This window comes from Oncorhynchus mykiss, chromosome 10 (genome assembly GCF_057628025.1).
Source record: "Oncorhynchus mykiss isolate SJ-2025 chromosome 10, ASM5762802v1, whole genome shotgun sequence".
Classification (NCBI taxonomy): Eukaryota; Metazoa; Chordata; class Actinopteri; order Salmoniformes; family Salmonidae; genus Oncorhynchus; species Oncorhynchus mykiss.
In genome coordinates, this window is record NC_143031.1 from 87,142,892 (window position 1) to 87,161,625 (window position 18,734).

The 18,734-nt window shown below is 48.1% G+C and overlaps 1 protein-coding gene across 2 annotated transcripts; it reads left to right on the forward strand.

The window, feature by feature from the left end:
• The first annotated feature begins 3,427 nt into the window (after window positions 1-3,427).
• On the forward strand, window positions 3,428-18,302 carry LOC118936878 (histone PARylation factor 1). Of its 2 annotated transcripts, none has more exons than XM_090188693.1 (8): window positions 3,428-3,557; window positions 4,230-4,419; window positions 6,310-6,496; window positions 11,206-11,304; window positions 12,160-12,313; window positions 14,321-14,408; window positions 15,733-15,905; window positions 18,004-18,302. In XM_090188693.1, the coding sequence occupies exons 1-8, from the start codon at window positions 3,522-3,524 to the stop codon at window positions 18,136-18,138; spliced, it is 1,062 nt and encodes a 353-aa protein (XP_090044819.1). In that variant the 5' UTR covers window positions 3,428-3,521; the 3' UTR covers window positions 18,139-18,302. The 2 variants fall into 2 exon arrangements, with proteins under 2 accessions (XP_090044819.1, XP_090044821.1); XM_090188695.1 differs by having other exon boundaries at window positions 3,447-3,557; window positions 4,219-4,419.
• The last annotated feature ends 432 nt before the right edge of the window (window positions 18,303-18,734 follow it).

Here is an 18,734-nt window from a genome sequence, read left to right on the forward strand (position 1 = left end):
CTCCTAGAGAGATGTAGAGTACTGCTCTGGGTGTTGTATTTCTACCTGCTCCTAGAGAGATGTAGAGTACTGCTCTGGGTGTTGTATTTCTACCTGCTCCTAGAGAGATGTAGAGTACTGCTCTGGGTGTTGTAGTTCTACCTGCTCCTAGAGAGATGTAGAGTACTGCTCTGTGTGTTGTATTTCTACCTGCTCCTAGAGAGATGTAGAGTACTGCTCTGTGTGTTGTATTTCTACCCGCTCCTAGAGAGATGTAGAGTACTGCTCTGGGTGTTGTATTTCTACCTGCTCCTAGAGAGATGTAGAGTACTGCTCTGTGTGTTGTATTTCTACCTGCTCCTAGAGAGATGTAGAGTACTGCTCTGTGTGTTGTATTTCTACCCGCTCCTAGAGAGATGTAGAGTACTGCTCTGGGTGTTGTATTTCTACCTGCTCCTAGAGAGATGTAGAGTACTGCTCTGGGTGTTGTATTTCTACCTGCTCCTAGAGAGATGTAGAGTACTGCTCTGGGTGTTGTATTTCTACCTGCTCCTAGAGAGATGTAGAGTACCGCTCTGGGTGTTGTATTTCTACCTGCTCCTAGAGAGATGTAGAGTACTGCTCTGTGTGTTGTATTTCTACCTGCTCCTAGAGAGATGTAGAGTACTGCTCTGGGTGTTGTATTTCTACCTGCTCCTAGAGAGATGTAGAGTACTGCTCTGGGTGTTGTATTTCTACCTGCTCCTAGAGAGATGTAGAGTACTGCTCTGGGTGTTGTATTTCTACCTGCTCTGATACCTGTCTGGGACCTCTCACGGAACCCACAGGACCAGGACTGGTTTCACTGAGGCCTTAAAACAAATAAGTGCCCCTCGTTCTGAGATAGAACACGCTGCTTGAATGAACAGAATAAGACTCTATACTGCTGAATCAACAGATTAAGACTCTATACTGCTGAATCAACAGAATAAGACTCTATACTGCTGAATCAACAGAATACACTGCTTTAATGAATAGAATAAGACTCTATGCTGCTGAATCAACAGAATAAGACTCTATGCTGCTGAATCAACAGAATAAGACTCTATGCTTCTGAATCAACAGAATAAGACTCTATGCTGCTGAATCAACAGAATAAGACTCTATGCTGCTGAATCAACAGAATAAGACTCTATGCTGCTGAATCAACAGAATAAGACTCTATACTGCTGAATCAACAGAATAAGACTCTATGCTGCTGAATCAACAGAATAAGACTATATACTGCTTGAATCAACAGAATACACTGCTTGAATTAACAGAATAAGACTCTATACTACTTGAATCAATAGAATAAGACTCTATACTGCTGAATGAACAGAATAAGACTATATACTGCTTGAATGAACAGAATAAGACTATATACTGCTTGAATGAACAGAATAAGACTCTATACTGCTTGAATCAATATAATTAGACTATATACTGCTTGAATGAACAGAATAAGACTATATACTGGTTGAATGAACAGAATAAGACTCTATACTGCTTGAATCAATAGAATAAGACACTATACTGCTTGAATCAATATAATAAGACTCTATACTGCTTGAATCAATATAATTAGACTAGATGCTGCTTGTATTAGCATAATAAGACTATATACTGCTTGAATCAACAGTGTGTTGTGGTATATGACTCTAATAAGTGTTTCTTTATATTACTGTAATAAACATTTATTTATATTACTGTAGCTCTTGTGTTTGTATCAGTGTGTTCCTGAAGTTCATACATTAACTTTACATTTCAACCCAGGTTACAACAGGGTGAGTTTCTAGCTCCTTGCCAACTTTGCAGTATTTTGCTATCTAAGTGTTATTTCTTACCTAGAAGAGTGAGTTAGAAGGATGCTTCTGGATGTCTTAGTGGATGTTCCTATTCTTGAACCTGCAAACCAGCCAACGTGAGGGAACGTCACTCGCCGTGGGAAATCGAAAGCAACAGCCTTTGGCAATAAGGGCCCTCCTTGGTGATGGGAAGCCCGGATCGGCAATACGGGCCTCCTTGGCGATGGGGAGCCCGGATCGGCAATAAGGGCCTCCTTGGCGATGGGGAGCCCGGATCGGCAATACGGGCCTCCTTGGCGATGGGAAGCCCGGATCGGCAATACGGGCCTCCTTGGCGATGGGAAGCCTGGATCGGCAATACGGGCCTCCTTGGTGATGGGAAGCCCGGATCGACTGAAACAGGAGGACAATAGGAATGGTAGCTAGGATGGACTGAAACAGGAGGACATTAGGAATGGTAGCTAGGATCGACTGAAACAGGACCACATTAGGAATGGTAGCTAGGATCGACTGAAACAGGACCACATTAGGAATGGTAGCTAGGATCGACTGAAACAGTAGGACATTAGGAATGGTAGCTAGGATCAACTGAAACAGGAGGACATTAGGAATGGTAGCTAGGATCGACTGAAACAGGAGGACAATAGGAATGGTAGCTAGGATCGACTGAAACAGGAGGACAATAGGAATGGTAGCTAGGATCGACTGAAACAGGAGGACAATAGGAATGGTAGCTAGGATCGACTGAAACAGGAGGACAATAGGAATGGTAGCTAGGATCGACTGAAACAGGAGGACATTAGGAATGGTAGCCTTGGATCGACTGAAACAGGAGGACAATAGGAATGGTAGCTAGGATCGACTGAAACAGGAGGACAATAGGAATGGTAGCTAGGATCGACTGAAACAGGAGGACATTAGGAATGGTAGCTAGGATCGACTGAAACAGGACCACATTAGGAATGGTAGCTAGGATCGACTGAAACAGTAGGACAATAGGAATGGTAGCTAGGATCGACTGAAACAGGACAATAGGAATGGTAGCTAGGATCGACTGAAACAGGACCACATTAGGAATGGTAGCTAGGATCGACTGAAACAGGAGGACAATAGGAATGGTAGCTAGGATCGACTGAAACAGGACCACATTAGGAATGGTAGCTAGGATCGACTGAAACAGGAGGACAATAGGAATGGTAGCTAGGATCGACTGAAACAGGACCACATTAGGAATGGTAGCTAGGATCGACTGAAACAGGAGGACAATAGGAATGGTAGCTAGGATCGACTGAAACAGGAGGACAATAGGAATGGTAGCTAGGATCGACTGAAACAGGAGGACAATAGGAATGGTAGCTGGGATCGACTGAAACAGACTGAAACCCTGGCTATCCGTGCATTAAAAAAACAAGAAAATGGTTTGCTTAATACGAGACATTTTACATGATTCATATTTTTTTTACTTTTGATACTTAAGTATATTTAAAACCAAATACTTTTAGACTTACTCAAGTAGTAGACTTGAGTCATTTTCTATTAAGGTACCTTTACTTTTACTCACCACCTGTCTCTGCTATGGATCCCTGGGACGCAATGCGCACTCCGCTCCCCTAGATGGCGCTGTACATGACTTCCCAATGGCAGAAGTCCTAATGTGTTGTCGTTAGCTACACCGCTGTGTGCTAGTTTGCTGTCGAACGGAGAGGAGGAAAAAATATGACAGGGAAACGAAAAACTAAATCTACTCCTCAGGTATTGTCAGACCCATAAAGATGTTTTTTATTTTATTGTCGGAGCAATGATAGGATGGTTTTAGCCAGCGAGTTATGTAGCAAGGGAGAATATTTGTCTTGCGTTACAAAACACGGATGGGCCACTATGGCATCTACATGACTGTCTTAACTAGCCAACAAACTAAACGTGTTTTTATTTTTTTTTGCAGTTAGCTTCGGTTATATTACTGTTTTCCCAAGATAGTGTAGCCAGATTATTATATTAGTATAAACTAGCTAACAAGCTGATAACCAAGTTACCGTCCATTGACAGTATTACCATGAGCTTTTTGCAGAGCGAGCTGCTCAGGGTAACGTTCATTAGCGCACACCGTAAGCAAAACGATTTGCAACGGGAAAACCAGCGTTTCTTTTTTTGTAATCCAGTTCAGCAGGACACAACGTTTTGGAACATTCAGATAGAAATAGGCAATGTAGAACAAACATGCCTCTGACATGTTAGAATAAGTAATCACATCTTCTTCATTCAAGGCATTTTATATCTGCTACTAAACGTGGCCCCTGTAGTCCCCCCTCCCCCTTTCTCAGTCTGTTTATTCAGTTTGGTTTCTAATGAATACACCCAGTTATCAAACCACACATCTGTTTACACTAGCTAGTGAATTGAATTTCACCAACAGTTCTTCTTTAGGAGTCAGATTCTGCCGAGGGGCAGTTGAAAAAGAAATCCCGGTCGGAGGAGCCGACAGCGAGACCGACTACTGCTGAGGTACCGGCCAGACTGAGGGAGGAGGTGGAGAGACTCTATAAACTGAGGATGCCTGAAGACTTCTACCTCTTCTGGGACTTCTGCTCCCTGCTCAGCCCCGACAACCCCCGGGGTAGGTTACCCACTCACCCAGCCCTGATAACCCCCGGGGTAGGTTACCCACTCACCCAGTCCTGATAACCCCCTGGGTAGGTTACCCACTCACCCAGCCCCCGGGGTAGGTTACCCACTCACCCAGCCCCGACAACCCCCGGGGTAGGTTACCCACTCACCCAGCCCTGATAACCCCCGGGGTAGGTTACCCACTCACCCAGCCCTGACAACCCCCGGGGTAGGTTACCCACTCACCCACCCACAACCCCCGGGGTAGGTTACCCACTCACCCACAACCAGCCCCGACAACCCCCGGGGTAGGTTACCCACTCACCCACAACCAGCCCTGACAACCCCCGGGGTAGGTTACCCACTCACCCAGCCCCAATAACCCCCGGGGTAGGTTACCCACTCACCCAGCCCCCGGGGTAGTTTACCCACTCACCCAGTCCAACAACCCCATGGGTAGGTTACCCACTCACCCAGTCCAACAACCCCCGGGGTAGGTTACCCACTCACCCAGTCCTGACAACCCCTGGGGTAGGTTACCCCCTCACCCAGTCCTGACAACCCCTGGGGTAGGTTACCCCCTCACCCAGTCCTGACAACCCCTGGGGTAGGTTACCCACTCACCCAGTCCAACAACCCCCGGGGTAGGTTACCCACTCACCCAGTCCTGACAACCCCTGGGGTAGGTTACCCCCTCACCCAGTCCTGACAACCCCTGGGGTAGGTTACCCACTCACCCAGTCCAACAACCCCCGGGGTAGGTTACCCACTCACCCAGTCCTGACAACCCCTGGGGTAGGTTACCCCCTCACCCAGTCCTGACAACCCCCGGGGTAGGTTACCCCCTCACCCAGTCCTGACAACCCCTGGGGTAGGTTACCCACTCACCCAGTCCAACAACCCCCGGGGTAGGTTACCCACTCACCCAGTCCTGACAACCCCTGGGGTAGGTTACCCACTCACCCAGCCCTGACAACCCCTGGGGTAGGTTACCCACTCACCCAGCCCTGACAACCCCTGGGGTAGGTTACCCACTCACCCAGCCCTGACAACCCCTGGGGTAGGTTACCCACTCTCTCAGCCCCGATAACCCCCGGGGTAGGTAAACAACCAGCAAGACTCTAGTCAGTCCTGTCTATAACACTAACCCACAACCAGCATGACTCTAGTCAGTCCTGTCTGTACACTCTGTATCATATTAGCATTCAACAGCCTGAAACACGCTATCTTATTAGCATTCAACAGCCTGAAACACATAGAAACACGCTATCTTATTAGCATTCAACAGCCTGAAACACTATCTTATTAGCATTCAACACCCTGAAACACTATCCTATTAGCATTCAACAGTCTGAAACACTATCCTATTAGCATTCAACAGTCTGAAACACTATCCTATTAGCATTCAACAGCCTGAAACACTATCCTATTAGCATTCAACACCCTGAAACACTACCTTATTAGCATTCAACAGCCTGAAACACTATCCTATTAGCATTCAACAGCCTGAAACACTATCCTATTAGCATTCAACAGCCTGAAACACTATCCTATTAGCATTCAACACCCTGAAACACTACCTTATTAGCATTCGACAGCCTGAAACACTATCCTATTAGCATTCAACAGTCTGAAACACTATCCTATTAGCATTCAACAGTCTGAAACACTATCCTATTAGCATTCAACAGCCTGAAACACTATCCTATTAGCATTCAACACCCTGAAACACTACCTTATTAGCATTCAACAGCCTGAAACACTATCCTATTAGCATTCAACAGCCTGAAACACTATCCTATTAGCATTCAACAGCCTGAAACACTATCCTATTAGCATTCAACAGCCTGAAACACGCTATTTTAGGATCGTATTGACCACATATCATTCCCCTCTCTAGACGCGTTGAAGGAAATCCTGGGTTTGAGGTTGGTTGGCCCGTTTGACATTCTGGCGGAGGCCCACCGTAGCTCAGCCAACCCCCAGCCCAACTACCACCTACACTGGAGGCACTTCTACGACCCTCCGGAGTACCAGACCGTACTGCAAGGGAATGGAGACAACCTGCTACACCTGGGTTACTACAGGTAGGGGTTACTACAGGTACTGACCATCCTACACCTGGGTTACTACAGGTAGGGGTTACTACAGTTAGGGGTTACTACAGGTTACTACAGGTACTGACCATCCTACACCTGGGTTACTACAGGTACTGACCATCCTACACCTGGGTTACTACGGGTTACTACAGGTAGGGGTTACTACGGGTTACTACAGGTAGGGGTTACTACGGGTTACTACAGGTAGGGGTTACTACAGGTTACTACAGGTACTGACCATCCTACACCTGGGTTACTACAGGTTACTACAGGTAGGGGTTACTACAGGTAGTGGTTACTACAGGTACTGACCATCCTACACCTGGGTTACTACAGGTAATGACCGTCCTACACCTGGGTTACTACAGGTAATGACCATCCTACACCTGGGTTACTACAGGTACTGACCATCCTACACCTGGGTTACTACAGGTTACTACAGGTAGGGGTTACTACAGGTACTGACCGTCCTACACCTGGGTTACTACAGGTTACTACAGGTAGGGGTTACTACAGGTTACTACAGGAAGGGGTTACTACAGGTTACTACAGGATGGGGTTACTATAGGATGGGGTTACTCCAGGTAGGGGTTACTCCAGGTAGGGGTTACTATAGGATGGGGTTACTCCAGGTAGGGGTTACTCCAGGTAGGGGTTACTCCAGGTAGGGGTTACTCCAGGTTACTCCAGGTAGGGGTTACTACAGGTTACTCCAGGTAGGGGTTACTACAGGTTACTACGGGTAGAGGTTACTACAGGAAGGGGTTACTACAGGTAGGGGTTACTACAGGTAGGGGTTACTACAGGAAGGGGTTACTCCAGGTAGGGGTTACTCCAGGTAGGGGTTACTCCAGGTAGGGGTTACTCCAGGTATGGGTTACTCCAGGTAGGGGTTACTCCAGGTTACTCCAGGTAGGGGTTACTCCAGATATGGGTTACTACAGGTTACTACAGGTATGGGTTACTACAGGTTACTACAGGTAGGGGTTACTACAGGTTACTACAGGTAGGGGTTACTACAGGTTACTACAGGTAGGGGTCACTACAGGTAGGGGTTACTACAGGTAGGGTTTACTACAGGAAGGGGTTACTACAGGAAGGGGTTACTACAGGAAGGGGTTACTACAGGTAGGGGTTACTACAGGTAGGGGTTACTACAGGTAGGGGTTACTACAGGAAGGGGTTACTTCAGGAAGGGGTTACTTCAGGAAGGGGTTACTTCAGGAAGGGGTTACTACAGGAAGGGGTTACTACAGGTAGGGGTTACTACAGGTAGGGGTTACTACAGGTTACTCCAGGTAGGGGTTACTACAGGTAGGGGTTACTACAGGTAGGGGTTACTACAGGAAGGGGTTACTACAGGAAGGGGTTACTACAGGAAGGGGTTACTACAGGTAGGGGTTACTACAGGAAGGGGTTACTACAGGAAGGGGTTACTACAGGTTACTCCAGGTAGGGGTTACTACAGGAAGGGGTTACTACAGGAAGGGGTTACTACAGGTTACTACAGGTAGGGGTTACTACAGGTTACTCCAGGTAGGGGTTACTACAGGTAGGGGTTACTACAGGAAGGGGTTACTACAGGAAGGGGTTACTACAGGAAGGGGTTACTACAGGAAGGGGTTACTTCAGGAAGGGGTTACTACAGGAAGGGGTTACTACAGGAAGGGGTTACTACAGGAAGGGGTTACTACAGGAAGGGGTTACTACAGGTAGGGGTTACTACAGGAAGGGGTTACTACAGGAAGGGGTTACTACAGGTTACTCCAGGTAGGGGTTACTACAGGAAGGGGTTACTACAGGAAGGGGTTACTACAGGTTACTACAGGTAGGGGTTACTACAGGTTACTCCAGGTAGGGGTTACTACAGGTAGGGGTTACTACAGGTAGGGGTTACTACAGGAAGGGGTTACTACAGGAAGGGGTTACTACAGGAAGGGGTTACTACAGGAAGGGGTTACTTCAGGAAGGGGTTACTTCAGGAAGGGGTTACTACAGGAAGGGGTTACTACAGGTAGGGGTTACTACAGGAAGGGGTTACTACAGGTAGGGGTTACTACAGGTAATGGTTCATAAATATCTCTGTTTCCATCCAAAGTTTTCACTTTTCTTATTACGTTTTCATATCCAGAATAAAAAAACAGCCGGAATGTATTGTCATGCTCCCAGAGAGGAACAGCATCCCTTTAGAGAGAGGAACAGCATCCCTTTACAGAGAGGAACAGCATCCCTTTACAGAGAGGAACAGCATCCCTTTAGAGAGAGGAACAGCATCCCTTTACAGAGAGGAACAGCATCCCGTTAGAGAGAGGAACAGCATCCCTTTAGAGAGAGAGGAACAGCATCCCGTTAGAGAGAGGAACAGCATCCCTTTAGAGAGAGGAACAGCATCCCTTTAGAGAGAGGAACAGCATCCCTTTAGAGAGAGGAACATTATCCCTTTAGAGAGAGGAACAGCATCCCTTTAGAGAGAGGAACAGCATCCCGTTAGAGAGAGGAACAGCATCCCTTTAGAGAGAGGAACAGCATCCCTTTAGAGAGAGGAACAGCATCCCTTTAGAGAGAGGAACAGCATCCCGTTAGAGAGAGGAACAGCATCCCTTTAGAGAGAGGAACAGCATCCCTTTAGAGAGAGTAACAGCATCCCTTTAGAGAGAGGAACAGCATCCCTTTAGAGAGAGGAACAGCATCCCTTTAGAGAGAGGAACAGCATCCCTTTACAGAGAGGAACAGCATCCCGTTAGAGAGAGGAACAGCATCCCGTTAGAGAGAGGAACAGCATCCCTTTAGAGAGAGGAACAGCATCCCTTTAGAGAGAGGAACAGCATCCCTTTACAGAGAGGAACAGCATCCCGTTAGAGAGAGGAACAGCATCCCGTTAGAGAGAGGAACAGCATCCCTTTAGAGAGAGGAACAGCATCCCTTTACAGAGAGGAACAGCATCCCTTTACAGAGAGGAACAGCATCCCTTTACAGAGAGGAACAGCATCCCTTTACAGAGAGGAACAACATCCCTTTAGAGAGAGGAACAGCATCCCTTTAGAGAGAGGAACAGCATCACCTTACAGAGAGGAAGAGCATCCCTTTAGAGAGGAAGAGCATCCCTTTAGAGAGAGGAACAGCATCCCTTTACAGAGAGGAACAGCATCCCTTTACAGAGAGGAACAACATCCCTTTAGAGAGAGGAAGAGCATCCCTTTAGAGAGAGGAACAGCATCACCTTACAGAGAGGAAGAGCATCCCTTTAGAGAGGAAGAGCATCCCTTTAGAGAGAGGAACAGCATCCCCTTAGAGAGAGGAACAGCATCCCTTTACAGAGAGGAAGAGCATCCCTTTAGAGAGAGGAACAGCATCCCTTTAGAGAGAGGAACAGCATCCCTTTAGAGAGAGGAACAGCATCCCTTTAGAGAGAGGAACAGCATCCCTTTAGAGAGTGGAACAGCATCCCTTTAGAGAGAGGAACAGCATCCCGTTAGAGAGAGAGGAACAGCATCCCGTTAGAGAGAGGAACAGCATCCCTTTAGAGAGAGGAACAGCATCCCTTTAGAGAGAGGAACAGCATCCCGTTAGAGAGGAACAGCATCCCTTTAGAGAGAGGAACAGCATCCCGTTAGAGAGAGGAACAGCATCCCTTTACAGAGAGGAACAGCATCCCGTTAGAGAGAGAGGAACAGCATCCCGTTAGAGAGAGGAACAGCATCCCTTTAGAGAGAGGAACAGCATCCCTTTAGAGAGAGGAACAGCATCCCGTTAGAGAGAGGAACAGCATCCCTTTAGAGAGAGGAACAGCATCCCGTTAGAGAGGAACAGCATCCCTTTAGAGAGAGGAACAGCATCCCGTTAGAGAGAGGAACAGCATCCCTTTAGAGAGAGGAACAGCATCCCTTTAGAGAGAGGAACAGCATCCCGTTAGAGAGAGAGGAACAGCATCCCGTTAGAGAGAGAGGAACAGCATCCCGTTAGAGAGAGAGGAACAGCATCCCTTTAGAGAGAGGAACAGCATCCCTTTAGAGAGAGGAACAGCATCCCTTTAGAGAGAGGAACAGCATCCCGTTAGAGAGAGGAACAGCATCCCGTTAGAGAGAGGAACAGCATCCCGTTAGAGAGAGAGGAACAGCATCCCTTTAGAGAGAGGAACAGCATCCCTTTAGAGAGAGGAACAGCATCCCGTTAGAGAGAGGAACAGCATCCCGTTAGAGAGAGGAACAGCATCCCGTTAGAGAGAGGAACAGCATCCCGTTAGAGAGAGGAACAGCATCCCGTTAGAGAGAGGAACAGCATCCCGTTAGAGAGAGGAACAGCATCCCGTTAGAGAGAGGAACAGCATCCCTTTAGAGAGAGGAACAGCATCCCTTTAGAGAGAGGAACAGCATCCCGTTAGAGAGAAGGGACAGCATCCCTTTAGAGAGAAGGAACAGCATCCCATTAGAGAGAGGAACAGCATCCCGTTAGAGAGAGGAACAGCATCCCTTTAGAGAGAGGAACATCATCCCTTTAGAGAGAGGAACAGCATCCCTTTAGAGAGAAGGGACAGCATCACCTTACAGAGAGGAACAGCATCCCTTTACAGAGAGGAACAGCATCCCGTTAGAGAGAGGAACAGCATCCCTTTAGAGAGAGGAACAACATCACCTTACAGAGAGGAAGAGCATCCCGTTACAACATGGTCATATAAATCTCCACCTCCTGTTTTTCAGAGATAGTCCGGACTCCCTGCCTGTGTTCCTAGGGGAGAATGAAGCCAAGAAGGGCTGTACCATCACGCAGATGGGGGACAACATGTTTGCTGCTGTCCAGTGAGTGTCCTCCACTAACTAACACACAAGGAACACATGGACCATGGTGTGGTCATGGGATGTGACAGAGATGGTGTGGTCATGGGATGTGGCAGAGATGGTGTGGTCATGGGATGTGACAGAGATGGTGTGGTCATGGGATGTGACAGATGGTGTGGTCATGGGATGTGACAGAGATGGTGTGGTCATGGGATGTGACAGAGATGGTGTGGTCATGGGATGTGACAGAGATGGTGTGGTCATGGGATGTGACAGAGATGGTGTGGTCATGGGATGTGACAGAGATGGTGTGGTCATGGGATGTGACAGAGATGGTGTGGTCATGGGATGGGACAGAGATGGTGTGGTCATGGGATGGGACAGAGATGGTGTGGTCATGGGATGGGACAGAGATGGTGTGGTCATGGGATGTGGCAGAGATGGTGTGGTCATGGGATGTGACAGAGATGGTGTGGTCATGGGATGTGGCAGAGATGACTCACATTGCTTATCAAGACTTATTCTCTTTTTCTCTCTCTCTCTCCCTTTTCTCTCTCCCTTTTTACCTCTCTCCTCCCTCATTTTCCCCCCCGCTCTCTCCTCCCTCACCCCCCCTGCTCTCTTCTCCCTCACCCCCCCCCCTGCTCTCTCTCCTCCCTCACTCCCCCTGCTCTCTCCTCCCTCATCCACCCTGCTCTCTCCTCCCTCACCGCCCCTGCTCTCTCCTCCCTCACCATCCCCCTCGCTCTCACCCACCCTACTCTCTCCTCCCTCACCCCCCTTCGCTCTCTCCTCCCTCACTGTCCCGTCTCTCTCCTATCTCTGCCCAAACTCTCCCTCCTTCTCCATCTCTCCCTCCTCTTCTCTCTCCTTCAGTCTATTTCTGGGGAGGAAGAGGAAGGAGAGGGGCGGGTGTAAGGAAGGGGGCAAGGCTCTGGATAACCTGGAGGAGGAGTTAAGAGAGAGGGCGGAGTCTCTGGGCTTTTCCCTGGAGCAGAAGACCAAAGGCATGAAGCAGAGAGACAAGAAGGTAACACCCCGTACTGAGACGGTAACACCCCGTACTGAGACGGTAACACCCCGTACTGAGACGGTAACACCCCGTACTGAGACGGTAACACCCCGTACTGAGACGGTAACACCCCGTACTGAGATGGTAACACCCCGTACCGAGACGGTACTAGAAGGTAACACCCCGTACTGAGACGGTAACACCCCGTACTGAGACGGTAACACCCCGTACCGAGACGGTACTAGAAGGTAACACCCCGTACTGAGACGGTAACACCCCGTACTGAGACGGTAACACCCCGTACCGAGACGGTACTAGAAGGTAACACCCCGTACTGAGACGGTAACACCCCGTACTGAGACGGTAACACCCCGTACTGAGACGGTAACACCCCGTACTGAGACGGTAACACCCCGTACTGAGACGGTAACACCCCGTACTGAGACGGTACTAGAAGGTAACACCCCGTACTGAGACGGTAACACCCCGTACTGAGACGGTAACACCCCGTACTGAGACGGTACTAGACGGTAACACCCCGTACTGAGACGGTACTAGACGGTACCACACCGTACTGAGACGGTACTAGACAGTAACACCACTTACTGAGACGGTACTAGAAGGTAACACACCGTACTGAGACGGTACTAGATGGTAACACCCCGTACTGAGACGGTAAAACACTGTACTGAGACGGTACTAGAAGGTAACACCCCGTACTGAGACGGTACTAGAAGGTAACACCCCGTACTGAGACGGTACTAGAAGGTAACACCCCGTACTGAGACGGTACTAGAAGGTAACACCCCGTACTGAGACGGTAAAACACTGTACTGAGACGGTACTAGAAGGTAACACCCCGTACTGAGACGGTACTAGAAGGTAACACACCGTACTGAGACGGTAACACCCCGTACTGAGACGGTAACACCCCGTACTGAAACGGTACTAGAAGGTAACACACCGTACTGAGACGGTACTAGAAGGTAACACCCCGTACTGCTGGTACTAGAAGGTAACACCCCGTACTGAGACGGTACTAGAAGGTAACACCCCGTACTGAGACGGTAACACCCCGTACTGAGACGGTACTAGAAGGTAACACCCCGTACTGAGACGGTAACACACCGTACTGAGACGGTACTAGAAGGTAACACCCCGTACTGAGACGGTAACACCCCGTACTGAGACGGTACTAGAAGGTAACACCCTGTACTGAGACGGTACTAGAAGGTAACACCCCTTACTGAGACGGTACTAGAAGGTAACACCCCGTACTGAGACGGTACTAGACGGTAACACCCCGTACTGAGACGGTAACACCCCGTACTGAGACGGTACTAGAAGGTAACACACCGTACTGAGACGGTACTAGACGGTAACACCCCGTACTGAGACGGTACTAGAAGGTAACACACCGTACTGAGACGGTAACACATCGTACTGAGACGGTACTAGACGGTAACACCCCGTACTGAGACGGTAACACCCCGTACTGAGACGGTACTAGAAGGTAACACCGCGTACTGAGACGGTACTAGACGGTAACACCCCGTACTGAGACGGTACTAGAAGGTAACACACCGTACTGAGACGGTAACACATCGTACTGAGACGGTACTAGACGGTAACACCCCGTACTGAGACGGTACTAGATGGTAACACCCCGTACTGAGACGGTACTAGATGGTAACACCCCGTACTGAGACGGTACTAGACGGTAACACACCGTACTGAGACGGTAACACCCCGTACTGAGACGGTACTAGAAGGTAACACCCCGTACTGAGACGGTACTAGACGGTAACACCCCGTACTGAGACGGTACTAGACGGTAACACCCCGTACTGAGACGGTACTAGATGGTAACACCCCGTACTGAGACGGTACTGAGACGGTACTAGACGGTAACACCCCGTACTGAGACGGTAACACCCCGTACTGAGACGGTACTGAGACGGTAACACCCCCGTACTGAGACGGTACTAGAAGGTGACAGTCTAACCGCCCCCTGTCCATGTCCAGGTTGTCACCAAGACGTTCCATGGAGCCGGCCTGGTGGTTCCTGTTGATCAGAATGATGTTGGTTACCGGGAGCTGCCGGAGACAGACGGTAAGACTCTGCAACACTCTAGAACACTCTAGAACACTCTAGAACAGTGGCAACTAGGTTTGGTCTCGGGCCAATGTCTTTGGTAGCGCAGTGGGCCAGAACATAATTAGTTTATAATATAAACCCAATGCAAAGGCCTACACTACAAGTAGAACACTGTAGAACCACTCGAATACTCTAGAACACTCCAGAACACTGTAGAATACTCTAGAACCACTCAGATACTCCATACCACTGTAGAACACTCTAGAACCACTCAGATACTCCATACCACTGTAGAATACTCTAGAACCACTCAGATACTCCATACCACTGTAGAATACTCTAGAACCACTCGAATACTCCAGAACACTCCATACCACTGTAGAACACTCTAGAACCACTCAGATACTCCATACCACTGTAGAACACTCTAGAACCACTCAGATACTCCATACCACTGTAGAATACTCTAGAACCACTCAGATACTCCATACCACTGTAGAATACTCTAGAACCACTCGAATACTCCAGAACACTCCATACCACTGTAGAACACTCTAGAACCACTCAGATACTCCATACCACTGTAGAACACTCTAGAACCACTCAGATACTCCATACCACTGTAGAACACTCTAGAACCACTCAGATACCCCATACCACTGTAGAATACTCTAGAACCACTAGAATACTCCAGAACACTGTAGAATACTCTAGAACCACTAGAATACTCCAGAACACTGTAGAATACTCTAGAACCACTAGAATACTCCAGAACACTGTAGAATACTCCAGACCACTGTAGAATACTCTAGAACCACTCAAATGCTTCATACCACTGTAGAATACTCTAGAACCACTAAAATACTCCAGACCACTCCATACCACTTTAGAATACTCTAGAACCACTCGAATGCTCCATACCACTGTAGAATACTCTAGAACCACTCAGATACTCCATACCACTGTAGAATACTCTAGAACCACTCAGATACTCCATACCACTGTAGAATACTCTAGAACACTGTAGAATACTCTAGAACCACTAGAATACTCCAGAACACTGTAGAATACTCTAGAACCACTAGAATACTCCAGAACACTGTAGAATACTCTAGAACCACTAGAATACTCCAGAACACTGTAGAATACTCCAGAACAGGTTTCAGAAACACTTTCCAAATAGATGTTATTCACACTATGTAATGTCCCCCCCCCCAACCTCTCCTCTCCCCCCGATTTACTATATCTTGTGTGTGTGTGTGTGTGTGTGTGTGTGTGTGTGTGTGTGTGTGTGTGTGTGTGTGTGTGTGTGTGTGTGTGTGTGTGTGTGTGTGTGTAGCGAGTATGAAGAGGCTGTGTAAGGCTATAGCGGAGGCCAGGTGTGATGAAGACAGGATGAAGGCTTTCGGCCCGCTGCAGGAGATGATCACCTTCGTCCAGTTCGCTAACGACGAGTGTGACTACGGCATGGGGCTGGAGCTGGGCATAGACCTCTTCTGTTACGGTTCACAGGTACACACACACACACACACACACACACACACACACACACCTCAACACACGGGGCTGGAGCTGGGCATAGACCTCTTCTGTTACGGTTCACAGGTACACACACACACACACACACACACACACACACACACACCTCAACACACGGGGCTGGAGCTGGGCATAGACCTCTTCTGTTACGGATCACACACACACACACACACACACACACACACACACACACACACACACACACACACACACACGGGGCTGGAGCTGGGCATAGACCTCTTCTGTTACGGTTCACAGGTACACACACACACACACACACACACACACACACACCTCAACACACGGGGCTGGAGCTGGGCATAGACCTCTTCTGTTACGGATCACACACACACACACACACACACACACACACACACACACACACCTCACCAACAGACATTACCACTATGGTGTAGATCTCAGTGTAGAGCCACCAACAGACATTAACAGACATCTTCCATTGTGTGTCTGTCTGATTCAGTTTCCTGTCTTCCATTGTGTGTCTGTCTGACTCTCAGTTTCCTGTCTTCCATTGTGTGTCTGTCTGACTCTCTGTTTCCTGTCTTCCATTGTGTGTCTGTCTGACTCTCAGTTTCCTGTCTTCCATTGTGTGTCTCTCTGATTCAGTTTCCTGTCTTCCATTGTGTGTCTGTCTGATTCAGTTTCCTGTCTTCCATTGTGTGTCTCTCTGATTCAGTTTCCTGTCTTCCATTGTGTGTCTGTCTGACTCTCAGTTTCCTGTCTTCCATTGTGTGTCTCTCTGATTCAGTTTCCTGTCTTCCATTGTGTGTCTGTCTGACTCTCAGTTTCCTGTCTACCATTGTGTGTCTCTCTGAATCAGTTTCCTGTCTTCCATTGTGTGTCTCTGATTCAGTTTCCTGTCTTCCATTGTGTGTCTGTCTGATCTCAGTTTCCTGTCTTCCATTGTGTGTCTGTGACTCAGTTTCCTGTCTTCCATTGTGTGTCTCTCTGATTCAGTTTCCTGTCTTCCATTGTGTGTCTGTGACTCAGTTTCCTGTCTTCCATTGTGTGTCTCTCTGATTCAGTTTCCTGTCTTCCATTGTGTGTCTGTCTGATCTCAGTTTCCTGCCTTCCATTGTGTGTCTGTCTGACTCTCTGTTTCCTGTCTTCCATTGTGTGTCTGTCTGATTCTGTTTCCTGTCTTCCATTGTGTGTCTGTCTGACTCTCTGTTTCCTGTCTTCCATTGTCTGTCTGACTCTCAGTTTCCTGTCTTCCATTGTGTGTCTGTCTGACTCTCTGTTTCCTGTCTTCCATTGTGTGTCTGTCTGATTCTGTTTCCTGTCTTCCATTGTGTGTCTGTCTGACTCTCTGTTTCCTGTCTTCCATTGTCTGTCTGACTCTCAGTTTCCTGTCTTCCATTGTGTGTCTGTCTGACTCTCTGTTTCCTGTCTTCCATTGTGTGTCTCTCTGATTCAGTTTCCTGTCTTCCATTGTGTGTCTGTGACTCAGTTTCCTGTCTTCCATTGTGTGTCTCTCTGATTCAGTTTCCTGTCTTCCATTGTGTGTCTGTCTGATCTCAGTTTCCTGCCTTCCATTGTGTGTCTGTCTGACTCTCTGTTTCCTGTCTTCCATTGTGTGTCTGTCTGATTCTGTTTCCTGTCTTCCATTGTGTGTCTGTCTGACTCTCTGTTTCCTGTCTTCCATTGTGTGTCTGTCTGACTCTCTGTTTCCTGTCTTCCATTGTCTGTCTGACTCTCAGTTTCCTGTCTTCCATTGTGTGTCTGTCTGACTCTCTGTTTCCTGTCTTCCATTGTGTGTCTGTCTGACTCTCTGTTTCCTGTCTTCCATTGTGTGTCTGTCTGACTCTCTGTTTCCTGTCTTCCATTGTGTGTCTGTCTGACTCTCTGTTTCCTGTCTTCCATTGTGTGTCTGTCTGACTCTCTGTTTCCTGTCTTCCATTGTGTGTCTGTCTGACTCTCAGTTTCCTGTCTTCCATTGTGTGTCTGTCTGACTCTCAGTTTCCTGTCTTCCATTGTGTGTCTGTCTGACTCTCAGTTTCCTGTCTTCCATTGTGTGTCTGTCTTACTCTCAGTTTCCTATGTCCCCCAGTACTTCTATAAGGTGATCAGACAACTGCTGCCCATGGCCTACAGCCTGCTGAAGAGGGGCCTGTTTGGAGAGATCCTGGAGGCTCACCTCTCCAGACGCTCCCACGACAACCTGGACCAACTCAGCTCAGCCTGAGGAATACCACGGGAGAGGAGGAAGAGAGAGAAGAAGAGGGATGGATTGTTGTCAGCTCTGACCACTGTGTGTTTTTTATGAGTCTTGTTGTGGTGCTGCTGTTGAATGGTACCAGGGGCGTCTCTCTCTGTGTGAATATGTGGAATAAAGGATTATATTTCTAAGAGATTGTCTTTTACTACGTCCTGCTGTCTGTCTGTTACTAGGTACTGACTGTCTGTCTGTTACTAGGTCCTGCTGTCTGTCTGTTACTAGGTCCTGACTGTCTGTCTGTTACTAGGTACTGACTGTCTGTCTGTTACTAGGTCCTGCTGTCTGTCTGTTACTAGGTCCTGCTGTCTGTCTGTTACTAGGTACTGACTGTCTGTCTGTTACTAGGTCCTGCTGTCTGTCTGTTACTAGGTCCTGACTGTCTGTCTGTTACTAGGTACTGACTGTCTGTCTGTTACTAGGTACTGACTGTCTGTCTGTTACTAGGTCCTGACTGTCTGTCTGTTACTAGGTACTGACTGTCTGTCTGTTACTAGGTCCTGACTGTCTGTCTGTTACTAGGTACTGACTGTCTGTCTGTTACTAGGTCCTGACTGTCTGTCTGT

What these genes read in the sequence shown, in the direction of transcription:
- LOC118936878 (XM_090188693.1), top strand. Translation starts at nt 3,522, where the DNA reads ATGACAGGGAAACGAAAAACTAAATCTACTCCTCAG. An exon ending in AAACTAAATCTACTCCTCAG is followed by an intron (nt 3,558 to 4,229) that starts GTATTGTCAGAC and finishes GTTCTTCTTTAG; the next exon opens with GAGTCAGATTCTGCCGAGGG. An exon ending in CAGCCCCGACAACCCCCGGG is followed by an intron (nt 4,420 to 6,309) that starts GTAGGTTACCCA and finishes TCCCCTCTCTAG; the next exon opens with ACGCGTTGAAGGAAATCCTG.